At 40.9% G+C, this 27,816-nt stretch overlaps 3 protein-coding genes across 3 annotated transcripts; 2 read left to right on the top strand and 1 right to left on the bottom strand.

Moving 5' to 3' along the window:
* The first annotated feature begins 4,086 nt into the window (after positions 1-4,086).
* On the top strand, positions 4,087-6,869 carry LOC134290392 (uncharacterized). Its single transcript, XM_062857526.1, has 3 exons — positions 4,087-6,623; positions 6,686-6,751; positions 6,808-6,869. Exon 1 carries the CDS (start codon positions 4,087-4,089, stop codon positions 6,433-6,435), a length of 2,349 nt encoding a protein of 782 aa, XP_062713510.1. The 3' UTR covers positions 6,436-6,623; positions 6,686-6,751; positions 6,808-6,869.
* A 6,808-nt stretch (positions 6,870-13,677) lies between these two features.
* LOC109424049 (UPF0545 protein C22orf39 homolog) lies at positions 13,678-14,387 on the top strand. Its single transcript, XM_019699117.3, has 2 exons — positions 13,678-13,854; positions 13,922-14,387. Exons 1-2 carry the CDS (start codon positions 13,777-13,779, stop codon positions 14,318-14,320), a joined length of 477 nt encoding a protein of 158 aa, XP_019554662.2. The 5' UTR covers positions 13,678-13,776; the 3' UTR covers positions 14,321-14,387.
* LOC109426226 (another transcription unit protein) lies at positions 14,318-27,634 on the bottom strand. Its single transcript, XM_019701683.3, has 3 exons — positions 27,472-27,634; positions 26,910-27,391; positions 14,318-15,988 (listed from the first exon to the last, which is right to left on the bottom strand). The coding sequence occupies exons 1-3, from the start codon at positions 27,500-27,502 to the stop codon at positions 14,399-14,401; spliced, it is 2,103 nt and encodes a 700-aa protein (XP_019557228.3). The 5' UTR covers positions 27,503-27,634; the 3' UTR covers positions 14,318-14,398.
* Positions 27,635-27,816: the final 182 nt, after the last annotated feature.

Genomic DNA, 27,816 nt, shown 5'->3' with positions numbered 1-27,816 from the left:
TACATGTTCTACCTTTCAATGTTAAAGACTAGCTGATTCCAATTGCTTTTCATGGTTGGAGCTTACAAGGCTCCTGAAAAGTTTACTAAACATCGAAACCAGAAAAATTCCAAACAACTTCTAAGTTTTCACATATTACATATTCTATCTTTCTATGTACATCAAAAGCAAATTTCAAATGTTTTTTTTTGTTTGTTAAAGACTAGCTGATTCCAATTGCTTTTCATGGTTGGAGCTTACAAGGCTCCACAAAATATACTAAGCATCGAAACCAGAAAATTTCCTATCAACTTTTTTTTTCATCACGATTTACATCTTCTACCTTTCAATGTTCAATACTAGTTGATTCCAATTGCTTTTCTTGGTAGGAGCTTACCAGGCTCCCGAAAAATATACTCAGCATCGAAACCAGACAATTTCAAATCATTTTTTTTCTCACGATTTACCTGTTCTACCTTTCAATGTTAAAGACTAGCTGATTCCAATTGCTTTTCATGGATGGAGCTTACAAGGCACCTCAAAATATACGAAGCATCGAAACCAGAAAATTTCCTATCAACTTTTCCTAATCACGATTAACATCTTCTATCTTTCAATGTTCAATACTAGCTGATTCCAATTGCTTTTCTTGGTAGGAGCTTACCAGGCTCCCGAAAAATATACTAAGCATCGAAACCAGACAATTTCAAATCAATTTTCTTCTTCTCACGATTTACATGTTCTACCTTTCAATGTTAAAGACTAGCTGATTCCAATTGCTTTTCATGGTTGGAGCTTACAAGGCTCCTCAAAATATACTAAGCATCGAAACCAGAAAATTTCCTATCAACTTTTTTTCGCATCATGATTTACATCTTCTATCTTTTAATGATCAATACTAGCTACTTCCAATTGCTTTTCTTGGTTGGAGCTTACCAGGCTCCCGAAAAATATACTAAGCATTGAAACCAGAAAATTTCCTTTCAATGATTTTTCGATTCACATGTTCTACCTTTCAGTGGTCAATACTAGCTTATTCCTATGGTTTTCCTTGTTTGGAGCTTACAAGGCTACTCAAAAATATACCAATCATCGAAACCAGAAAATTTCCTATCAACTTTTTTTCTCATCACGATTTTCATCTTCTACCTTTCAATGTTCAATACTAGCTGATTCCAACTGCTTTTCTTGGTAGGAGCTTACCAGGCTCCCGAAAAATATACCAAGCATCGAAACCAGACAATTTCAAATCAATTTTCTTTTTCTCACGATTTACATGTTCTACCTTTCAATGTTAAAGACTAGCTGATTCCAATTACTTTTCAAGATTGGAGCTTACAAGGCTCCTCAAAATATACTAAGCATCGGAACCAGAAAATTTTCTATCAACTTTTTTCTCATCACGATTTTCATCTTCTACCCTTCAATGTTCAATACTAGCTGATTCCAACTGCTTTTCTGGGTAGGAGCTTACCAGGCTTCCGAAAAATATACTAAGCATCGAAACCAGACAATTTCAAATCATTTTTTTTTCTCACGATTTACATGTTCTACCTTTCAATGATTTTTTTTTGTTTTTATTAATGTGTATTTTAACTTATAGCTAATTCTACACTTCCCTTCCAATGTTAAAGACATAGGAATTATGACTTCCACCCATGACCTCTCCCATGGGAATTGCAAAAACATCGTTGGTCCACCTATGCTTCGTGCATAGGAATTATGACTTCCACCCATGACCTCTCGCATGGGAATTGCAAAGTACATCGTTGGTCCACCTATGCTTCGTGCATAGGAATTATGACTTTCACCCATGACCTCTCGCATGGGAATTGCAAAAACATCGTTGGTCCACCTATGCTTCGTGCATAGGAATTATGACTTCCACCCATGAACTCTCGCATGGGAATTGCAAAAAACATCGTTGGTCCACCTATGCTTCGTGCATAGGAATTATGACTTCCACCCATGACCTCTCGCATGGGAATTGCAAAGAACATCGTTGGTCCACCTATGCTTCGTGCATAGGAATTATGACTTTCACCCATGACCTCTCGCATGGGAATTGCAAAAACATCGTTGGTCCACCTATGCTTCGTGCATAGGAATTATGACTTCCACCCATGACCTCTCGCATGGGAATTGCAAAAACATCGTTGGTCCACCTATGCTTCGTGCATAGGAATTATGACTTCCACCCATGACCTCTCGCATGGGAATTGCAAAAAACATCGTTGGTCCACCTATGCTTCGTGCATAGGAATTATGACTTCTATCCATGACCTCTTGCATGGGAATTAGAAAAAAATCTTTGATGGAGCTTACCAGGCTCCTGAACTAAGAAATTAATTCAGAAATATTTCCATCAACTTTCTTATCTTTCAGAATTCACTTATTCTACTTTTCAATAAACATTTAAAGCTTTCAAATGGCTGCTCTCTTGAATGACTTACCAGACTCCTGAACATTAGACAATAGACATTTTACTTTGTAGAACAATCGATAATTTTAAAATTGAAGGTACGATAAATTTAAATTGAAGTTTAATTATTTCTTTTTGTACACCTATAAACAATGTGCGAGAAATTTGTTAGGTTCAGTGTCCTACCTAGTCCACCTATGCCATCGGGCATAAGAATTGTGACTTCAACCGATGATCTCTTACATAGGAATGGATTATTAAAATAGCTAAAACGAACGAAATTAACAGATAGCGCCACCGTAGCCTGTTTGACATAACTCGACTGCTGTCACAATGTTAAAGCCCATATACGGTGTCTCCTATACATGTTTTGCTGCGGCAATATCCCGAAAAAATGAGCTTCAATGCTTCATTAAGAAAATTAAATCGTTGGTCACAACGTTTAACTACATTGCCTTTACCAGAAGATCAGGCGCTCCAATGCTGTACTTTTTTTTTGTGTTCGCAGTCATAGAACTATTCGCTCCTCCATTAAGTTGACGAAATCATGCAAAAACTCCATCATAACCAACCAATTCATGCAAACCCACTTCCTAGCAATTGTAAACGCAATGTCTCAAATCTGTGTACATTTTAATGAATACGTACAGGCTCATAAATCAGTACACATCCAATGAATTTCTTTTTTTTTTTAATCCAACCAAACACAAACCCTCATAATTGAAAATGTTCTGCAGCTTGGTTCGAATCGGCGTTCAATCAGACTGCTATTATTCTAGAAATCTTTCATGTATAATTGAGGTACGAATGTTTTCCGTAAATATCATATAGATCATTGCATGCAAGATGACGAAACTGCTGAAATACACCGTATTTTTCATTTACCATGAATAATATTTACCTGATGATCCCGAAAACTTAAGTGATTAAATCATTAATCAATAAATGTCGACGACGCGCTGCGCCGGTGGCACCTCCACACAATTCACTTGACAAGTCACCCAACGAGCACCGAAACACTATCTGTTCAGAAATTGCGCCACCTTTGCGCTTTGATCCGCAGGAAAAAACCTCAAACTTCACTAAACTTCAAGCCCTGGCAGGCCTCACGCAACCGGAACGCAACAGTCGAGATCACTAACCAAGTACCTATCTTTCCACCTTTCTGAGAAAAATATCAATAAACTATCTACCGACTGCGCCATGTCGTATTCATCATAAAATAACAATGATTTTATTAGATTAATTTCTCAACGATTTTTATTTTTTTTTCCAAAATCGGACATAAAACTTTATTCGCGCTCATCGACAACCGTTCGCGTCAAAAACCGTTACAAAACTGATGGGGCCAAGCGACTCGTCCGATCGCGAACCCAACTCTCTCACCTCCTTCTCTTTTCTTCCTTCGCTCCATTGATCGCCAGCCGTCATTCAGTAGACGAATTCTGCATACGCTCATTCAGCCGCGTCGCGGATGTTTTCTCCAAACATCTTCCACTCGCATTCGCCTTCCATCACACTGAGCGCACTCGTGTTTGCAAATTTCCGTTACACTGAAGAAAATTCAATACCGAATCTTATGTACAATGTTAATCAATGTGGAATACAAAAGAACATAACTAAAATTGATGATTTTAATTTTAATTTAAATTTATTTACTCTATAATGCCACATATACTACAGTGATGAAACTGTTCGACCCACTCGGATTTGTTTCGCACTTCACGGTCCATGGTAAAATTTTGATGCAGGAGATATGGAGGACTGGAACCAACTGGGACGAACCTATCGATCAGAATTTGCTTGACATGTGGTACCGCTGGACCGAACTTTTGCCGTTACTTGGAGAGGTTAAAATACCACGGTGCTACTTTGGAACACTGTCATCGAAATCTCTACAAAACCTCCAAGTGCACATATTCGTGGATGCAAGCGAGGTAGCATATGCCTGTGTAGCATATCTTCGCCTGCGTTGTACTGAGGGAATACGATGTGCCTTTGTAGCGTCGAAGACAAAAGTCGCCCCCCTAAAACCGCTTTCCATTCCGCGGCTGGAGCTGCAGGCAGCTATGATCGGGGCTCGGCTGATGCAAACCATATGCTCGTCCCTCACACTACCAATCAGCAAACGCGTTCTATGGTCAGATTCTACGACCGTATTAGCATGGCTTCGGTCGGATAGCCGGCGATACCACCAATTCATCGGATTTCGTGTAGGCGAAATACTATCTCTTACTGCCATGGACGAGTGGAGATACGTACCATCTAACGACAACGTAGCGGACGAAGCGACGAAGTGGGCGGCGGGACCGAACTTCAACCCCGACTCCCGCTGGTACACAGGCCCAGAGTTCCTGGCAAACCCCGAAAGTGAATGGCCAACGAAAGAAGAACGATCCAGCACGACTACTGAAGAACTGAGACCGGTATATTTGCACCGTCACCTGTTGATGGAGAAACTGATCGACGAGACCCGCTTCTCTAATTGGAACCGGATGGTACGGGCTATGGCCTACGTGTATCGAGCAGTCGCAATATGGAGGAAACGAATTTCAGCAATGCATCGTGGAGCACCTTTAACGCGCGTAGAACTGCAGGCAGCGGAGAATGCAGTATTTCGTCAGGCACAGGCTGAAACATATCCTGATGAGCTGGCATTACTGAGTAATCAAGCGACAATGACGAAAGCAAGCCCGCTGTACACCTTGACCCCTTTCTTGGATGACCACGGAGTTGTTCGAATGGGAAGTCGAATCGAGGCAGCTCCCGAAGCCAGTTACTCTGCAAAATACCCGATAATATTATCTAAACATCATCCCACTACGGCACTGCTGACGGAGGGTTTCCACCGACGATACCTGCATGGAAATAATGAAACGGTCCACAATGAAATGAGACAGCAATATTACATCTCCGGTCTGCGTGCCCTGATTCGTAAGACCTCCCGAGGATGTCAGGTATGTAAGATCAAAAAGGCGATCCCTCAGCCTCCAATCATGGCTCCACTGCCCAGGGTTAGGCTCACACCGTTTGTGCGGGCCTTCACGTACGTTGGTGTTGACTATTTCGGTCCGTTGGAGGTGAAGGTTGGGCGAAGCATAGTGAAGAGATGGGCAGCTCTATTCACTTGTTTGACGGTTAGAGCTGTCCATTTGGAGCTTACCCATAGTCTCTCGGCGAAATCGTGTATTATGGCCTTTCGCCGGTTTGTGGTCAGGCGAGGAGCCCCTCTCGAAGTATATTCGGACAATGGGACCAATTTCGTTGGGGCTAGCCGTCAACTGTCTGAGGAATTGAAAACAATTCAGGATATCAACTCGCAGTGTGCTTCGACCTTCACCAACACCTACACCACGTGGCATTTCAACGCCCCCGCTGCTCCCCACATGGGTGGGCCGTGGGAACGTTTAGTGAGGTCGGTGAAAACAGCGATGAAGGCCATCTTGGACTGTCCCCAGTACCTTAGCGACGAAGTTCTCGAAACTGTTCTGCTAGAAGCCGAAGGAATAGTGAATTCTCGACCACTTACATACGTACCCTTGGAACAAGCCGACGACGAGGCCTTAACCCCGAATCATTTTCTTTTGTACGGGTCAACCGGGGTGAACCAGCCAGAAGGGCCATTATCAATTGACGGAGAACATCTACGAGAAGGACGAGCGTTAACACAGCGTATTGCAAACGATTTCTGGCGTAGGTGGGTACTTGAATATCTGCCCATGCTCACAAGGCGCACCAAATGGTTCGAAAAAGTAAAACCTCTTGAACCCGGTGATCTAGTCGTAGTAATCGATGAGAAAGTAAGGAACAGTTGGACCAGAGGGCGCATTCTAGACGTCGTGAAGGGAGCTGATGGTCAAGTACGGCGGGCAACAGTGCAAACCGCTAAAGGAATTCTCTCCAGGGGTGCTGTGAAGCTCGCTTTGCTTGATGTGAAGCCTGGAAGTACATCGGTTACTGGAGACGATCATCCGGCTAATGGGACAGCTCACGGGCGGGGGGATGTTGCTGTGACTGGGCACACTGGTACGTGAGTCTGCCAGCCACTCCCTCGGACGAACGTCAGATGTAAAGAGAAGAAGAGGAGAAAAGGGAAGAAAACTGAAAGTCAACAGCGGTGATTAATTTACTAAGAGTAAAACTGTATCTTCTAGTTAAGTTATTAGTTATTTGCCCTAAATTCCACAGCGATTGAACTAAAGTAGAGTAGTAATAGTGCAAGGTAAGAGTTAATGCGGGAAAACTCGAGAGTGTTCGCTAATTTCTTTATTTCCCTCGAATTAGATTGAGTCCTGCGAGGCTCGGAGAAAAAACACACGTTGCGTACCGATTTGCAAGAAATACTGAAATGTACGTATAATTGAACTGAAAACAACGAAACATACTAATTATAATAAACATTTTAGCTTTGAAGCTGCTCAAACGCAACTGCAAAACGGTGTTTTTAATCGGGAACCGCAACAGCACCAACTCAGAACTTCCGAAAGTAGCGGCTGCAAGAGGAGCTGCAGTGGGTACGGGTATAAATGCAATATCAAACTGTTTTACATTTACAGTGTATGGTATGTGGGGGCAAGATGGGTCAGGGGGCAAGATGGGTCAGTACCGTTTTCAATCGCACAATATAAGTTTTGAATCTTTCAATAATTTTCCCAGATGAACGACGGGGATACACAAAAAAGTGGTATATTGTTTTGAAAATTCTATACGTTCCTCGCACAGAAAAAAATAAAATATTTTTTCGTTAAACTCCTTATGCTATACATTCCATATGACTACGTGTATTGTGTAGACGGGGCAAGATGGGTCACCCTAATTTTTCGGTATATTTGCATAGTTTTTGAAAATGTTTTATTTTTCATGGAAAGGCTATTCTGTGACCTACATTATCGAAGCGATGAGAGCACTGAAAGTTTGAGAACATATTTTTTAAATTTTCCTTCAAAAAATATAGGTTTTCAAAGTCCGTTTATGGCTACCCGAACAAAAATCTTCTAGTTCTGAGAATAATCTACCTGTAGTATTCACCTCCGCGCCCGTCTGTCACTGACTAATCTCCTCTCTCTCTACCTTTCGCTACCTGTCAATGTATCAATCAAGGTCTTCTATATAAGGTAGGAACATCTGGTATCTTTACCAGTATTGGTGTTGTATAATTTAGTATGACGTAACATGCCAGAAAGTCGGGACGGTTCGTGTTAATACGCTACAATCCCCCCTCAACAATAAATAAAGTGCTCGCTACTATAGCCGAATATTAATACATAAATCTTGGCCAAAAGCACCGTACAACATGTTAGAGTAACTCATTTATACCGAAGAAAAGTTGCAATTATTTCGAGTCCCATATGATTGACTACATATTCTTAAATAACTTCAGATCAGTTAAAATCTGAATAATCTAACGTATACGATCATCCAAGAAGCATGTGATTCCTTTAACAACAAGTCCAACCTTTGACCTATCCTCCTCATTATCTCGATCATTAAACAACGTAAACATGTTACAGTTATTTTACGTCTACTGTACGTTGATTCTGCCATAATCTCCCTTACTTTTTTATTTTAGTTTAGAGACGTCTGTAGCTATCTATGCAGTAACTATTTTCTTCATACCACTTCGAATTCCTTCTCTTCATCTAAATGTCACGTGCGATATAACCAAACTTAGCCTAAACGATGGCAATACCATTTCAATTCAAAACATTAGTTCATGTTACGTTGCACCTACACGAATCCGTTTTATTTTCATTTATCGAGTTTCATTGCTCCGTGTAATTATTATTTTTAACATCGGAGACATCAATACTATTGTAACGCTTGTAAGCTCAATCCACATACGCGTACGCCAAATTAACTCTATCTCTATCATCGAAACATCTCGAAGTTTACATACATGTGGATCAGCTGTTCATTCGGAAAAAGGGAATTTCATCTTGTCTAAAGTAGATATATGTTGAAATTCATTTATATTTCAAACATACCAAACATTTTGCCTTGCTTTTCTTTATCTGAAGAATATAACAGTTCTTATTTCCGGTTATTCGCTACAGCGCTTGCCGGCAAAACATGATCAGAATTGGGCTTCACAAGTACTTCGATACTTAGGATTGACACCTAATAATCAATCTCACAGTGACGGCCTCCAAATAATTCATTGAAACACTCTTTGAATTCAAACTTTCTAAATTAGTAATCGGATGCTATATTGAAGTTTGTCTCCAGTGTACGGGAAAACGAGAACAGCGTTTCCCAAGAAAGATTATTCCAGTCGCTAGTTACTGAAATTATTAAGAATGTGACCAGAATAAACGCATCCACAGCAATCAGATATTCAAATCCATGCTGATTTTTCGTTTAACTTATGATTAGTTTGTGAATTAGTTAAATAGGCCGTAAAGTTTTCAAAGTGTAATTCACCTCTGTGGGTCACATACCTATAATACACTCACTCAACCTTTCGGTTGTTATGCGGTCAGCAGCAACACGTTAGAGCTGCGTTTAATACTTTGATTTTTTTTATTGAGTAGTACAAAACACAACAGTAGGACAACCAAAAGTGTATTCTGTGATTCTCGACATTTTCACTCAGAACTAAACGAATCAATTAATTAGTTGATGCTTTTGCTTCTTTTGAAATCCTGACTCTCACTAGAGCCCGACCTGTCTTTCTTCAACCCGGTTCTCTTTGTGCACTATCAGAGTTATTATTTGAAGTGCCTCCTCCCACCTGCCATTGCGTGAAATTGTATATTGTGTTGTAAGCACAATGAAACCGGAAATCTTTTTTTTTTTCGACCGGAACGGGAATGTAACTTGCAGTCTCCAATTTGACAAAACGAATGAGGCGAGCATGTATGACAATAAGGTATGTTGACCGTCACGATTCTCAACTCTCAACTCTCCATATCAGTTGGGACACTGATCCGTCCTGTTCATCTTCATCTCTCACACAGCAAAAAATAAATGCAACCTGCCCGATGTAACTCATTCCGATGTACTAAATAACCGATGTAATCACGATTCCTATGTACGATTACATCGTTTTGATGTAAAATCTTTTGTTCTTATGTGTACATCGTCCTGTGTAATATTCATGCAATCGATGTATTGATCGGGTTGCAGCAGTTCAGATGAAATATTACACAACAGTTTTTTCTGTGCACTATTTCACACAACTCAACTGACTCCATTCTTCTGGATATTTTTTTTATTTCATCCTTTTCAAATCAGCTGATTCATATACCGTTCAGCAATTCCACCGAAATCTCACCACATGATTATTAGCTACTCCATGTTGCAAAGCTACACAGACATCATGTGCAGGCCATCATCTTATAAACCACTTCCCTTAGACTCATCAACGATCCAATCTTAGCACTATCGTTCATTGCCTCTATCTTTCCTCGAATTCGGCAGCTTCTTTCAGCTTCAGTTACACGAATACTTAGTATTTTTGTAAACACGAACAATTAGTATTTACGTAAATATAAAACAATCACAAACGTACAACTCCTTGCTAATTCCCAAAAATGCAGTGAATCCTTACTTCGATTCCTTTTCTAAATGGCGTGACGGTCCTATTGGGACCAAACTTGTTTCTCAGTTCAGTATAACATGAACATTGCGACTATTATGCTGTTGCATGGAATCCGAAGTAATCTGGGGTGCGAAAATTGAGTTTTTACTCACTTTAATGTGTCACTACTCGATTCGGATGAGTGCATGTAGTAGCTCTTAACTAGCTGAATGATGCGCAATGCTAACCATTTGTTCAAATTTACTTCGCATCTATAACTTCACATGTCGATTCACATGAGACCTCTCTTCGCCAATCACTTTTTTTTTTTTTGCATTCTCCCATCGTGTAACATGCCACATTATTGTGTGATGGATACACTTTACGTTCAAGAATGTCAAGTTAAATTCCATATTAAAAGTTACTTGAATATTCTGCAATAAACCCCAGGCACTCTCAGTGTAGTTAAATACTCCAGCGTTTACCCCATCGACTATATGGATCCTCCAGTATAACCACGATTATCTTAACTGGAACATTCTTCTTTTTTTTTCGACTGTTGGTTATATAGTGACCGAAACGTCGGATGAAATCTTAAGAATTCGTTTTTGAGTTATTATCTTGTATCTTTGCCACCCAATGACGTTCTTTGTATTGAATTTTTCTTAACGAGGAGGCTCCTCAAGTTTCTCACAAATGGAAGGTCCTTCATATCTTAGCAACCTTGAAACACTGAGGATCCCCGAAACACTCGCTACTGAAAGATCCTTTCGATTTTCGCAACACAAGAAAGTCCTCCTGATTTTCTTAACACGTAGAATCGCTATGATACATGCGATTGGAAGATCCTTCCGATTTCCACTACCCGGGTATCTTCCAGATTTCCTGAATTTAGTGAATCCTTGTGATTCTCGCAACTGGAAGATCCTTCCGATCTGCGCAACTTAAGAAAATCCTCCTGATTTTGTGAACACGAAGAATCCTCACAATTCTTGCAACTGAAACATCCTTTCAAACTTCGTAACCCAAGAAAATTCTCCAGATTTTCTGAACACGGAGAATCTAAATAATTCTCACAACTGGAAGATCCTTTTGATCTTCGAAACCCATAAAAATCCTCCTGGTATTCTAAACACGAAGAATCCTTACGGTTCTCGCCACTGGAAGATTCTTATGATCTTCGAAACCCAAGAAAATCCTCCTGATTTTCTGAACACGGAGAATCCTTACGATTCTCGCATTTGGAAGATCTTTCCGATCTTTGCAACCCATGAAAATCCTCCTGATTTTCTTAACACAGCGAATCCTTACGATTCTCGCTACTGGAAGATCCTTCCGATCTTCGCAATCCGAGAAAATCCTCCTGATTTTCTGAACACGGAGAACCCTTGCGATTCTCGCTACTGGAAGATCTTTCCGATCTTCGCAATCCGAGAAAATCCTCCTGATTTTCTGAACACGGAGAATCCTTACGATTCTCGCTACTGGAAGATCCTTCCGATCTTCGCAATCCGAGAAAATCCTCCTGATTTTCTGAACACGGAAAATCCTTACGATCCTCGCTACTGGAAGATCCTTCCGATCTTCGCAATCCGAGAAAATCCTCCTGATTTTCTGAACACGGAGAATCCTTACGATTCTCGCAACTGGAAGATCCTTCCGATCTTCGCAACCCAAGAAAATCCTAATGATTTTCTAAACGCGGAGAATCCTTACGATTCTCGCAACTACGATATAATCAAAAGATGCGCAGCAATAAGACGCTCAAAAGGTATCGTTGCGCACACTTGACCACTTCTCCCTTTTCATTCAAATGCATGCAATCTTCTCTTCCTTGCATGCAAGCCACACAATGAGTAAAAATAAACACTTTACTGGGTAACTTCCGCTCATCGTGCAAATCACGAGCATCAAAATAAACATTTCTCCACCGGCTACCGAAAACCGTCCATTCTTGGTCAAATCCAAATCATGCAAACGGATTCCTTACCTGGCCGTTCCTCCACTTGATCCGGAAACTGTTCACTAAGAAGAAAAACAACAACAACCTTCCGTGCTGTTTAGAATCCCATCCTCGTCGCCAGTTGTAGTATTCACCTCCGCGCCCGTCTGTCACTGACTAATCTCCTCTCTCTCTACCTTTCGCTACCTGTCAATGTATCAATCAAGGTCTTCTATATAAGGTAGGAACATCTGGTATCTTTACCAGTATTGGTGTTGTATAATTTAGTATGACGTAACATGCCAGAAAGTCGGGACGGTTCGTGTTAATACGCTACACTACCGATATGTTTCAACACTTTCTTCATGTAATCTGTACGTCTATGAAGCTTAGATGTATAGAGAAAAACTAGAAGATATAGTATTTTTTGTTGGAGGAAAATCGAGTTTTCTTATAGCTGACCCATCTTGCCCCCATTAAAATGAGGTGGAGCAAGATGGGTCATGTTTTGAAAATTGTTTGTCAAGACGCAGGTTTCAAACTTTATAACCTTTTTATATTCTTATATCATAGCTGACTAATGTATCTGAGAGTCGTGGTAGAATACAGAGAAATGCGATTTATATTCAGAAAGTTATAGGGATCCATTTCTTAGGTGACCCATCCTGCCCCCACTTACCATACATGGCTGCGACGTTTGAACACTTTTTAATTCGACATATGTCGTATAAGCGGGGTACGAATTAAAAAGTGTCCTATTAAAACGTGTCGAATAAACGGGGTAAGACGGTACGTCGTTTTCAAAATTTGTTACTGAATTGATTCATGAGCCATTTTACGAAGTGACAACAATGTTGATGATGATATGGTCCACTGCACGAATTTATGCTGGCCTGCTTACTATCACGCGAAATTTGACGTTTGAGCGGTGCCGACACCGCTCAAACGTCAAATTTCGCGTGAGAGTAAGCAGGCCGGAATAAATTCGTGCAGTGGGCCATTGCACACTCGCGTCAGAATACCCATTTTTTCATTGCTATCTCTGTCGCTCTTCAAGCGTCTCCATTTAAAAATACCCATTTATGAGTTGAGCCGCCCAACTTGAAAATGGGTATTTTTAAATGGAGCCTCTTGAAGAGCGACAGAGATAGCAATGAAAAAATGGGTTTTCTGACGGGAGCGTGTGGTTTTCACGGGTTATTGGACACTACCTCCTGTCAAAATTCATTCATAAAATCCGCTCGTAACATAGACTATTGCAGCGCCACCTCAGACTCATTTCAATGAAGATGGTCCACTGCACGAATTTATTCTGGCCTGCTTATTGTCGTCGCGGTTGAAACCCGAAGATTCCCCACACCCGACAATCGAATTTTCTCAAAATCCATACGTGAAACCTAACGTCGGACGTAGTGCGCTGGACAGCGGACCTGGGCCTCTATCCAGCGCACTGTGCCCGACGTACGTCCGACACATGGTTTAGGAGAAAAATCAATTTTCGCGTGTCAAAAATTCCGATTTTCAACTGCACGAACAATACTCTCACGCGAAATTTGACGTTTGAGCGGTGCCGACATTGGGCCATAGTGGTTTCGCAGCGCGGTGTCACGAACACTAATGCAAATCTACTGGTTGAAAATATGCCCATTTGATTTTGCTGGGAACAGCTGATCTTTGTTTACTATTTTCAACCAGTAACTCAAGTGGTGTTCGTGTAATGCAGCGTGTACGTACACGCAACACTACTAAAAGCAGAAACCACTATTTGCCAATATTGCCAAGTTAGCCCTTTGATGTTGATGACAGTTATTCGACTGTCAAACGACCGGTTCCTTTTGCCGTGTGTTTACATAATTTCGTCAGAACATCCGAGCAGTGGTTCAATTTATCCAGGAATATCTCGGAACTCCTAAAATGCCTCCCCAGCTTACGGAAATTCCTCCTCAGCCAAAGACTCCCGAAGAGGAAGAAGTATTCAAAAACCTGTGGTCGGTAAGTTTCTATCGGATATTCCTACCCTTTTCATTGAATTCAAATTCGAACGCATTTCGCATTCTAGATACGACCTTGCTATCTTTACAACGAGGAATATGATGATTGTACGAGCATTCGGGCACGATTCCATCAATACTTTATCCATGGGGACAGCATCGATTGCAATCAGTGGAAGCGAGATTTCGACAACTGCATCCGGTTCGAGCGGAATCCGAATGACACAAAGAGTGCACTTGAGCTGATTGAGAGCGAAAAAGTGAGGCGTACCGAACGACTTGGAGCGCACTACGGAAACGATGTGTGGAAGAAACGAGACAAGGTGCCGGATGATTGGGCTAAACCTCTGCCGGAGAACCTGCAGAAAGAGTATGAGAATTCGTATTTAGAGCTGAAAGCTAAGGAACTTAGAGGGGAAGTCGAGCCTTCTAAAGATGACGGTCGAACAATGTGTGTAATAATGTAGTTTTGTGGATGAATAAGATCTAGCTTTATTGAATTCTTAGCGTATTAGAATTGATACAAAGATGTAATTTCTTTTGAATTACTCGTCACTTTCATCACCGCCACCTCCACCAGATTTTTCTCCTCCACTTTTCTCGCTGCCTGATCCGGCCTCTGAACCAGAACCGGAGCCAGATCCACGATCAGAACCAGAGCCCGAACCGGATCCGGAACCAGAATGGGCTGAACCTTCGTCGCTGTCATCGGAATCTCCCAGCGCCTTAAGCACCTTCTTCTTGTCAACGTTCTTTTTCTTGCGACCCATGTCCAGGTCGGAGCCATCTTCGTCCGACGAATAGATCGCGGCTCCCTGTTTCGGTTTCGAGCGGTCATCCTTGTATTTGTTCTTGATGGCAGCGATTGAAATGCCACCCTCGTCATCCGAACCTTCATCGTGTTGATATGAGCTGTTTGCATTGGCACCGGAATCCCGCTTCCGGCTGCTTGATTTGCTCGTTCCAGTGGGTTTCGCTCGCATGGCCATTCGGAGTTTTTCCTCTTCCTTACGGATGTTTTCTTTCCGATTTGCATCCGGATCGAACCCGACCTGGGTGAGGATTTTGATTCCGGACGTTTTGGTCGACCGATCGGCGAGCGACATGGTCATCTTCTTGTGAGTGAACGATTCCGTCGAATGTGGTCGGAAGGTGAGCTTGGTCCGGAACACTGACTGACCTTGCAGACCAGTACCCTGGCGAATGAAGAGATGATTGTGGTCACCTTGCAGTGGCTGCTTGTAGACGTCGAAAATTTCAGACCCTAGATGCAGACTCATACTTCCGTCGGACCACCGAACCAAGCGGGCATTAGTTTCCCGAATTCCATTTCCTTCATCGTCGATATTGTTCCGCCAACGGATTGTGTTTCCTACCTTCAGCTTCAAACGTTGTCGACCTTCCTCATCCAAGGTTTCCTCTTCGTCAATTTCATCTTCGTAAGTCTCCACATCGAATGGACGAGTTTCCACGGAAAGGAAATTGGGAAGCTTTACGAAATGCAAGTCTCGACCAAGATCTGTGACAATTCTTGGAATTTCAACATCGATTCTGGTCTCTGGGATTGGCTCTGGTTCTGGTTCCGGTTCTTTTGGCTCGTCAAATCTTGCCAATCCTTCACCTCTTTCCTCATCGGAGGATCGCCGATCACTGCCTCGACTTCGCGATCTGGATCTGGATCTCGATCGTGATCTGCTCCGACTCCGTGACCGCTCCCGATCGCTTTCCTTCTTCTGGTCATCTTCCAAATCGTCTAGCTCATCCCGTTCCCGTTCGGAAGCTTCATCCGAACTGATGTCATCGGCGTCACCGAAAAGAGCATCGGCGGTCACGCTATCCTTTGCCTTCTCCGGCTCACCACCACCTCGATCAGATGCCTCATCGGAGTCGGAATCGATAAGCTTGTTTTTCTTTTTTGTCTGTACCTTCTCTCCTTCGGAACCAGAATCGCTGGAAATCACGGCTCGTTTGCGTTTTTCTCCCACATCTGAGTCGGCGGAACCGGAACGACTTCGGCCACTTTTCGACGGGGAACGGGATCCGGATTTGGATCTCTGGGACTTGGCTTGTGACGGCGAGCGAGAGCCAGATTTGCGTGATCGGGAACGGGATCTACGACTCGATTGGGATTTTGCCTAGAAATGGAAAAAGTAAGAGGCGTTATAATTTAAAAAAAAAAGGAATGAAGTCGTTATAACTAAATTCTAATTAAGTTCAAATCTGTATCCTGTTATATTCGGTTCCACTATTTTCCATAACAAGAGTTCTCAGAAGAATCATCAATGGGTAGGTAGGTACGCCCTAAAAAGGGCATTGCAATATTTAACACATAAATCGTAAAGAGAGCCTATATCACTTCACCACAGCGGGTCAAGAACAAAAGAACGTCCCGAAGTTTCAGGTTTCTGAAGTCAATTTCACTTAATAAGTGCTGACCGAGTACTCTTAAACGCAGTTTAGCATAAACTGGATAATTACCTACATATCAAATGATACGAAGTTCCATAATCAGATTCACAGCTATCGCATGCAAATGAATCAGCTTGCTGAATATTCGCCATGTGATAGCTGCGTCGGCAGTGGTCAGTCAATGCTTTGACCAGAATGCTGCAATTTGACAGATTTGTAAGATACTTCGCCACCCTTGAAGATTGCTCAGTACAATACAATTTGGTTTGACGACATGACTCCAAACTATTCCAGTATTGTCTTTGTTGAGTAGCAGCCCAGGGCCAATGAAGTTATGTGATGCTTCAGTGCGAGCTAACTCATCAGCCATTTCATTTCCAGCGATGTAAGAATGGCCGGGTACCCATACAAGATGAACAGCATTTGCTAAATTCAGCTCCTCGATTTGATCTCGACAAGCGATAACTAACTTTGACCTAGAGTTAGCCGAAGCAAGTGCTTTAATAGCAGCCTGGCTAATATGACTTTGCCGATTACGTGCTGCTGAAGTGCTGATTGCACTCCGCACATACATAAGAGCAAAGATTTCAGCCCGAAAAACGGCACAGTGTCTACCAAGTGAGTAAGACTGATGTAGCTTTTGCTTACGAGAGAAGACACCATATCCTGCTCGACCTTCCAGAAGGGAGCCATAATTGCAACATACGATGCTGTATGAAATACTTCTCTCCGTATAATCAGATGTCCACTCTTCCCGGGAAGGAAATTTCGTGGAAAATGTCTTATAAGGAAAATTACAAGCAATTGTGACATCACTTGGAGCAATGACAACTTTGTCCCAATCCACTAAAAATGAAAGCAACGAGGTGTGTGTTGACCTGCGATTCACAGGATTTTCCTCTAGTAAACCGAGTACCGATAGGCGGTAAGTGCAAGAAAGTGCTTCTTGTTTAAGGTGAATGTGTAGTAGAGCAACATCAAAGAGAATTTCGAGCGCTGCCGTGGGAGTTGAATAGAACGATCCCGACATCACCATTAAGCACATCCTTTGAAGATGGTCTCATTTTGATGGGCCATCTCCATCACTTCGCCCTTTTACTCCCACCAAGACATCCATAGGCCTATATTGGCCAAACAACAGTTGTGTAAATCCATTTGATATACTTGGGTTTAAGACCCCAGGTTTTACCAAAGGTATTCCGGCATGGCCTTTAGGCAATACAAGCTTTCTTAATTCCGAACTCATTGTGTGAGGTGTTCAGGAAACCTTGGAATAACTTCAACGTACTTTACCTGATCAGTCACATTGATTCCAGAATCAAAGAGACGCAAAGGTCGAACGCCATTACGGTTTCGCCTTTCCGTGAAAAGAACAATAGATGTTTACTCGGATTTACCGAAAGGCCATATTGGTTACACCACCCCTCAATTACCTGAAGGGTGCTTTGCATCAGATCGAAAAGGGTGCTGATGCACATACCGACTAACAATGTTAGGTAGTCGTCGGCAAAACCATAAATAGGAAAACCGCTATTATTGAGTTGCCTCAATAGCGTATCTGCTTCGAGATTCTACAAAAGTGGTGACAAGACTCCCCCTTTGGGCCATCCACAAACACTCAATTTCCTAATCCCTGCTTGACGCAATGTCGAAAAGAGAGTCGGTTCTTGAGCATTTGATAAATCCAATTGAAAATTCATTGGAGATATACCATGACTCCGTATGCGGCTTCCAATATGGCATCGAAAGGCACGTTGTCCAAAAGCACCCTCGATCCACACTGGGGCAGAACGCAGTTATGGACAGACAAAACCTCTAGTGTTTTGGATATCCATCCAAGAGTTTTGGTGTCTTTAAAGCAGTGTCTTGTAAGATTTTTGACTAAAATCTGGTGACTCAATAATTGATCTAGATAAGTTGCAACTGATCTAGATCAGTTTTAGCTTCTTATAGAAGCATCATAGAAGAAAACTTAAAAAAACAATCGGAAAATTGCTTTACATCATGTTTGGAGTTCAAAAAATAGATTTAATGGTCAATTTTCATTTATTTTCGTGGTGATTTCATATTAGTATATAGCAAAAGCCACGAGTTACCCCACTTTTCTTTCCCCACTGTATCGATGCTAGTGGTATTGACATGTTTTAGCCATAAAATTAGCTGCCTCCGCCTGCTTCTTTATGAGTTATCAAATAAATTGTTAATCATCTTTTTTTTGTTACTTTAATAAGAAAAACCTCCAATTTCCGTGATTATGTAAGTTTTTGTTATGGGCCACTGGGTGTTGTCCGTTGTCATATGTTAGTGCTTGTTCAGTCTGTACAACCTCTGGTTGAAGACGGTGCAGTTTTTTTTAAATAATCTATTTCTTATATATTTTTGCTAACCTAACGTTCGAAATTTTTTTCTGATTTTTTTTACTTCAAAATGTTGATCAAAATCGATTTTTTCGACTTTTTCAGTAAAGCAGCCCTCTGTGACTTTCGTGTGCATTATAGAGTATAAGTGTCTTCGGAAGAAATGTCAAAAATATCAGAATGAACAACTTTGCAGAAGAAAGTTTTCTTCTATGACGCTTCTATAAAAAGGTAAAACTGATCTAGATCAGTTGTAACTTATCTAGATCAATTATTGAGTCACCAGATTTTAGTCAAAACTCTTACAAGACACTTCTCTAAAGACATAAAATCTCTAGGGTGCATATCCAGAGCACTAGAGGTTTTGTCTGTCCATAACTGCGTTCTGCCCCAGTGTGTGTCGTCCGCAAAGCACACAAATTGACCGGATTTTGTGAAAATCGTTCCCCGGCTGTTGAGCCCGGCTCGTCGCATCACACCTTCCAGAGCGATGTTGAAGAGTAGGCATGAGAGTCCGTCACCTTGTCTCAGTCCCCGGCGAGATTCGAATGAACTGGATAGTTCACCGGAAACCCTTACGCAGTTTTGCACACCGTTCATCGTTGCTTTAATCAGTCTAGTCAGCTTCCCAGGAAAGCCGTTTTCGTCCATGATTCTCCATAGCTCTGCGCGGTCGATACTGTCGTATGCCGCTTTGAAGTCGATGAACAGGTGATGCGTTGGGACCTGGTATTCACGGCATTTCAGGAGGATTTGCCGTACGGTAAAGATCTGGTCCGTTGTCGACCGGCCGTACTGAATAAACATTCCTAAACTTCCTCGTCAGAGGAAGTGAAGTCGTCATTTGGCAAACGAAGTTCGTTCAATTGGAAATCCTTGGATTTCGCAAGGATTTTGTTCAACCGACTGACTTCACTCAAAATGGAAACATTTGTACAAAGGTATTTCCTGCCGGATCGTTCAGCAGGTCAAAGAGCTTTCTGGTAGGCCTTGCGAGCTGTCCTGAACGCCTCCGATCCAGCCGAACGTCGTCTGTTTCAATTCTTTTTACATTGTTTCATGAGCTTGGCCAGATCAGAGTTCCACCAAGGATCTCGTTAATACAGACAAAAAAAAAGTTCCACCAAGGGGTTCCCCTTGTAGTCTTCACAGACCGTAGAGGGCAAGCTTCTTTAAAAGCTATCATAAAAACTCAAAACATTGCCAGCAACGAATTGAAGTTATGATCCATTAATATTGAAGAGGCCTTGGATGTTCTTTTCCAAACCGAACCGAAGACCATTTTTTGAAAAAATGAGTTTTATTAATCATTGGATGAAGAAAATGATGATCTTCCTGTAATGAAAAATTTCTAAGATCCCTGTGATTCCTCAGGGAAATTCTTTTTGGGGTTCCTTCTGAAGTTCCCTCTGAGATCCTTCCAGGATTCCAGCTGTGATTCCCTCTGGGAATTCAAGGAATTGATTTGATTGATTTATCTTTATTTGAGAGACTTTCAGCCCTTGGCTGGTTCGTCTCTAAATTCAAGGAATTTCTTCCGGGATTTCTCATGGAGTTCCGGGAATCCTCCAGGATTCCAGGCTTCTGAGGAACTTGTTGGAGTACTTCATCAAGTTAGTCCTGTAGGAACTTCATGAGAAATTCTATAAACAAATACTGCAGGAGAAATTTGTCAAAATACTTCTAATAAACTTCTGAAAGATATCCATTAGTAACATCTTAAAGAATCTCAGAATGCACTTCCAAAAAAGTTCCAGAAGGATCTGCAGGAATTCCAAACGGAAGTCTTGGAGGAAACCAGAAAAGAGTTCCTAGATGAATCCAGGAAAGAGTTCCTTAAGCAATCCTGGAAGTAGTTTCTTCCCGGAATAGGTTCCGAAAGTTTCCGCAGAAATCCACGAAGGAGCAATCCTGAAGAAATTCCAGAAGCAATCCCTGACAGAAGCCCAGAAAAAAAACCCGAAGCTATCCCTGATGGAGCTCCCCGAAGGAGTTCCCGAAAAAATCCTGGAAATAGTTCCTGGAGGAATTCCGGAAGAGGTTCTTGAAGGAATCCCGGAAGAAGTTCCCGGAGAAATTACCGTAGAAAGTTGTTGGAGGAATACTGAAAGAAATTCTTCTTGGAAGGAATCCCTGACAGAATGTTGGAAGGAGTTTCTGAAGAATCTCGGAACGAATTCCTGAAGCTATCCCCGAGAGAACTTTTGAAGGATACCTGAAAAAAATCCCGAAATGATCGAAAACTTAAATCATTCAGTATCAGTAGGAGGCACTGACACTTTACGCCGTAAATATTCTCAATTTAGTTGAAAATCGGAGTTTTCGACTAGCGAAGTTGGATTTTTCTCCAAATCCGTGCGTCGGACCTAACTTCGGAAGTGGTGCGCTGTATAGCAAACCTGGTCTGCTATACAGCGCACCACTTCCGAAGTTAGGTCCGACGCACGGATTTGGAGAAAACTCCAACTTCGCTAGTCGAAAATTTCGAGTTTCAGCTGCACGTACAATAAGGACTGTTCAATTTACAAAACGGACAACTTTATAAGGCTATAAAAAGAAGACGCGAAGTTCAAATTTAACCACCCTTGCTTCGTTATTCAGTACATCATCTGTCATTATAGTGATCATTTTTGAATGGAATAAAAATAGTTTTATTTTATAGAAAATCGGCCAGTTGTTAAATAAGGTGAATTTTTCGATTGCTGAAAATTGAATATAAATATAAAATTACTGTTCACATATGGTATATCGTTTTTAATACCTGAAAAGTATGTGCCATGCTGCAGCAGCATGAGTAATAAACATTCTGGCAAAATTTAAACTCAATCGGAAAATTAAGTGTTGAGATATTAAAGTCTCAAGTGAGATTCGATTTTTTCAATAAAATTCAATTGTAAAGCAAAAAGGGCATGAAAATATTAAATAATCAATTTTCTTATACATCCAGTCGGAAGTGTGAATAATGTGGTTTTACATGCAGAAAACTACTTCTTAATAGCAGTGCAGGTTTGGTTACTGTGCGCTATTGCAGACACAGTAATCAAAACAGTTTCGTTCTTTGAAGGTTCTTAAAAATAACAATGCAACCTAATGCAAATTTTGCATAACAATAATGTTGGAAATAAAAACTTTGCATCCGATTATTATTAAATAAGGTGTACAATAACATAGGATTAACTTTGCTGAAAAAAATAATAACAAGATTCGCTAGAGTCGAAAATCTGCATCAATGGAGCAAAAAGTATGCAATTTTTTAATATGGCCATCTTTATAAATTAAATTTTTGATGAAAAATGCAATTATAAGTAAATTTTTCTTCTGTATCATTCAGAGAGCAATATTCTGCTACTCTGGACAAGTTTTTAGCCGAATCCGTGATGTTATTGCAGCACAGGACTTAAATGAACATTTTTTCATAATTTCTATGAAAATAAGGCAACTCACCATATCAAGCCGGAGACTACTTGGTGCATTATTACTGACCAACTTTTAAGCTTTACCTTCAGTAGAATAGTATAAGAATTCAATGCATTTAAAACTTCATAAAAATGTGCATATTAAGTATGTGGAAAGTTCTGTCGAATTTTGAGAAATGGGTTTTTATAGATGTTTTACGAAAACCGCTTTAGTTACACAATAAAGAACATTTTGCTTAATATTATATTTTTCCTACATTTGAGAATAGCTATAGAAAGTTATGCAAAAAACTGCTAATGGTTTTATTGAAAAATAAAAAGATATCGCACAAGCAAGCTGTCCGTTTTATAAATTGAACAGTCCTTATAAGAGTTTGTTAGAATATGGCGTCCTTGGTGATAGTTGTAGGAAAAACACTGTAGGGTAGTGCTTGTCGATAGCTTGCCGAGCATCACATTGTAGTAACAAGTTTTTTACTAAGTTATAGACAAATGAGTTAAACGATTGCCAGGCGAATGAAGGCGAAGATATGACGAAGCCACATTTCAAACTTTCAAGAGCACAAATCTCAAGTACCAAATGTCGGATTGTGCTAAAAGTTGATCGATTGGCCACCATTAGCGGGACACCAATCGATCAAACTTTCAGCACAAACCGACATTCGGATTTTTAGATTTGTGCTCTTGAAAATCCGATGTGTGGCTTCGTCATATCTTACCCTGAAACGCTCCTGTAGAATTGACAAACAAGCGTGGGCGGACTCGCTAGCCGACGAAGGCGAGAAAGCCGCAAATACCATCAGGGTACCAGATTCCGCTCATCTAAGGCCAGTTTCGCAGAAAAACATCATCAGTTGAATGACTGTTAAGCCAATTTGTAATGTTTTTCCATTTTATGTTAGCTCAATCTAAGTGCAATCAGATACAAATCAAGACTTATGTAAAACTTTTCATAAAAGTATGATTTTATTACATTTGGTGTGAGACCAAAGTGGTCCTAATTCCGCTCACGCACAAATTTATGCCATCTTTCAAATAGACTTTTGCGGAAAAGTGCATTATTTTTGCAACTCTATGTTTTTACAATTATTTTTTCCTGTTCCGTAGAAGTGTATAATAGGGATTAAACACACTGTGTACTAAAATCGGCAGATTTTACTATTTTTACGTATTTTTTTGCGTGAGCGGTTATTGGAACACATGAAATTAGCTACAGCTTTTTTGGGCCCAATAGCCGCTCAAAAAATTTCATTGTTTTGTTTTTAAAATTTATGTTATCCGGTAAATGTTGCATAAAATGGCTTTGCTCTCGTCTAATTTATATTGTCTAAGAATATCAGCACCGAAAAAAGTGTATTTATGCGTGTAAACTTGATTTTTGCAACAGTGAGCGGCTATTGGGTCATGAGCGGCTACTGGTACACTGACGGTACTGACGATATTCGTCTCCTCTACGGTAGCTCACGTAGTCGCCTTAGTGGAACTAAGATTAATGCTTTGATACCCGTTAGTTGTAGAAATTAGGAAATAATAAAAGCTGAATGCAGGGTTTTTTTTTTGTAAATTTTTCCCTTTGGGGCTGTTCATAAACCACGTAGACCAAAATGTGGTCATCTCAGACCCCCCCCCCTCCCCCCTCGTAGACTTTTGTCCATACAATAATTTTGAAATTTGTATGGAGCGTAGACTTTGGCCAGACCCCCCCTCCCCCCAAAAAGTCTACGTGGTTTATGAACGGCCCCTTTGTAGAATAATTAAATACCTGTAATAATTTCCTTGAAAAGTAAACGATTAATCGCAGCTGTAAGTGAAACAAATCTCTGCTAGGGTTTTTAAATGTGTGAAAAAAAAATTGAATGAAGTGAAAATAAATAATGAAATAATAATAATAACATGTCTGGACAGTTATTGGGCCGAGCTGAAACGCTGGTTCGAGCACTTTGAAAACCTTTTTAAAGTATCGGCCACGCCACCAACACCTCAGCATGATCCGCCAAGGGTTCGACGCATTACCCGTGCCAGCACCGAAGCTCCATCAGTTCAGGAGATGCAACCAGCCATCCGTAACAAGAAATCGCACTGAGTTTTGGGGGTAGATCGCATATCAGCCGAGATGCTCAAAGCTTACCACGTAGTATGTGTGCAACTGCTGTATCAAGTATTCTGTAATACATATATGAGAAACCACCCACGGTTTTTGCATCGTTTTATTACAGAAACGGACCTTCTCCCCATACAAAAAATCAGCTCATTACAGGTCGGACTCGATTATCCGGAGTATTGATTTTTATTTCACTCCGGATAATCGAATTCTCCGGATAATCGAATCACGAAAAAAAATATTAAATTTTGATTTAAAAAGTATATGTTTTTGTTATTTTATGTGCATGAAGCTGTGACGTAGCCAGAAATTTAAATTAGGGGACGTCCATAAATTACGTAACACATTTTTTTTTCTTTCCTCCTAGTCATATTGCTTTAATGAAACCCCTGAAGTTTTCGTATTGGTCATCACACAATATTGAATTCCTCTTCTCCTCGTAATGCGTGACGTAAGTTATAGGAGTTCCTTTAGAATATTGTATATAGTGGAACCTTGATTGTATTTTAGGCTGACAAAATCGACATAGTTTTTTTTTGTGAATTTTGAACTCCATAAAAAGGTTCTGATTCTATCAAAGGAAACAATACAGTTAGAGGGGAATTGTGAAAGGATGTGGTTTATGTTAATTTTTGTCAGTTTTGATGAACGAGAAAAAATGTAATGAATAGGGCTGTAGTATTAGAAATGTACTTTTGCTATTTATAGCGGAACAATTTTATCTTCTAATTTTTGTTGGCATGATATGCCTACTGCAACACAGTCTTCTCGGAGCTTATAATAATTGGCTTCTTCAACGATATTGAGATAATTCGATATTCTGAATCTGCACGTCAAACAGAGCCAAAATTCGAAATTAATACATTTTTATAGATGAAGTGAAACAGGTGTAGACAGCTTGAATAATAATTCATAATTGAGCGACAAATCAAAATAAACATTACAAGAGCGGTGATGTCAATTCCGCAAAAACACGCTTAACGATCACAATCTCCCTAAAGGAATCCTTATGTAAATCTTTAGAAGAATTTCTTGATTTGCCCCTGGAAAAATCACCGGAAGAATCTTTAGAGATGTTTGAAAGCAGTTTCTGGATCAATACGAAAATTACTGTAATTCATAGAAGGTTTCTGCAAAAAATTCTTGAAAAATCCCCAGAGGAATCCATGGATAACATCCTGAAGGTCTATACCTGAGCAGGAACGAATTAGATATCATACCAAGACAAGGTATTGAGTCATCGACAAAAATACCTCAAAAGCTATTGGTTTGGTATTGAGGACTGCTTGAGGTTCTATTGAATTATAGAACATGTACCATTTATTGATTTAGGTTTTGCATATCTCAGTTCAATATTCTACACCTATTCTCTCCTGCACGGGTATATGCAGGGCCGGATCTAAGGGGGGCCGGGGGGCCAGGGCCCCGGGCTCTCACATTTTAGGGGTTCCCACGAAACCGTTTATGCTTGCTATACATTAACTTTATTGTTCAAAAACAAAGAAAAACTATTTTGCTCATCACATTTGTACCTCCGAAGGGCATCCACATTCGCTCCGGCCCCGGGCCCCCACAATCCTTAATCTGGGCCTGGGTATATGGGAGTTCCTGGAGAAATCCCTAAAAATATCCTGAGGAATATATAGAAGAAACTCTTCAGAAATCCAAAGAAAAGAAGCTCCTGGAATAATCCGTGGAGAAACTCCAGTAGTACTTTTGGAACTTCCTAAAGGACTTCTTTTGCTCCACCAACAGAAAATTCTGGAGGAAACTAGAAAAATCCTTGGAGAAATCTTTCCAAGAATAGCAAGAATAATTCCTAGGAAATTTATAGAGAAAACCTTGGTGGTATTGTAGGTAAAGAAAGGTAAGGAAGAATCTGCAGTAGTAATTCTTAAAGAAATCCCAGGCGGACAAAAGGATTCCATACGGAATTATTGGAGGAATATCAATTGATACCAAGAAGACATCATCTTATTTGAATGCTTCCAACTGCTGGATGTTTGTATCGGGAATTCATCATTAAAAAAATCTCTGGAGGATTTTTTCATGGAAATTCTAGAGGAATCCCAGCAGTAATATCCGAAGGAATCTCTACAGGCATTGTTTGGGAAATTCCTGGATTGACGTTTGTTACCGTAAACTATATTTTGAAAACAGTCGCATAGTTGGCATTTTTATTGCTGAATCGAAATTTTAAATGGTTTGGCCCTTTTCAAATATAACGGGAGATTTGTTTGTTACGTAATTTGTATATGTTTCCTGAACATATCAACTGATATAAATATATTGATTGTTAAACGGTATGTTAACACAATCGGATCAGAAAATCGATAATATCTGGAGAAAACGCAATCGAGGCCTCCCAAAATCGGGTCAGCACAGTATTATAATATTAAACGATTTTGAATTTCTGCATTAAAGATAAAAAAAAATCTCAATAAAAAATACTCCGGATAATCGAGTCTAAAATTCCGGATAATCGAACCCCGGATAATCGAGTCTCCGGATAATCGAGTCTCCGGATAATCGAGTCCGACCTGTACTACAAATCTAGTACTGCATCGATCATGTCCTATTAGGTGATGTCGCGGTAATCGAAATAAAGTAATTCATCATTAAAAGTTTTTAAATAACAAGAAATAAACGTTGCAAGTGAAGTTAATAAAACATAAATTTCAAATTCAAATTAAAGCTCAATTTAGTCCCCGATTTCAACCCGCTGATCAATTTGACCCCGATTTACGGTACCCATTATTAAATTGGAACTTACCGGAGAAGCCGACCTCGATCGCGATCCACTCCGAGACCGAGCAGGGCTTCCGCTGCGCGATCTATTCACTGGCGTACCGCTTCTGGACCGGTTTGCAGGAGTGCCACTGCGAGACCGGGACTTGGCACTGCCGGCCGATGCCTGCGAACGGGAACGAGATCTTCCGGAGCGCTGCGATCCGGCGGGGCTTTTCGATCCCGAACGCGATCTGGCCGAACCGGACCGGGACCGTTGCGATCCTGCCGGCGATTGTGAGCGTGAAGCGGAACGCGATTTACCGGACTGCCGGGATCCCGAACGGGACCGATTTGAGCCGGCCGAGTTGGATCGACTGCGATTCTGTGGCGTTCCGGACCGGGAACGATTGGCCTGCGGCGAGTTGGATCTGGAATCGTGGTGGTCCAGAGAGTAGCCCGGAGTGGGAGCGACCTGTGGTGTGCCGCTACGGCTTCGGCTGCCACGACTCGAGTCGGAATCGGAGCCTGGTGGGAGAAACGACGCAATACGGGTGGGGAGTGAGATGTGAAAGCTTTATTTTTATCGGGAATTCATGGTTACTTACCAGATCCTTCACTGTCCCGCTTTCGCCCCATGTCGCAGGAAACCTAAATTAGTTTTTCTGTACTCCAAATCAACGAAATTTCAGAAAAAAATGAGAAAATTTAGTAGTTTGGAACAACAATTCTACCACCGCGTAGCTTGCACACAGTTTTCCGTCAAAATCGACGCCGAAACGTCAAACGCGAAACGTTACGCACTGATCAGTAACACCATGGGTGTTACGATAGTTAGGAGCGAAGTTAGCCCATTCGATAATTTTTCAGCAAGTCTCACTTCTAGGTGGCTTTTCGATCTGAAAAATGATATTGCATCATACACGATAAACGTTTAATTTGTTTTAAGCAAA

This window comes from Aedes albopictus, chromosome 3, assembly GCF_035046485.1.
Source record: "Aedes albopictus strain Foshan chromosome 3, AalbF5, whole genome shotgun sequence".
Lineage (NCBI taxonomy): Eukaryota > Metazoa > Arthropoda > Insecta > Diptera > Culicidae > Aedes > Aedes albopictus.
This window is presented reverse-complemented; position numbering and strand designations above follow the sequence as displayed.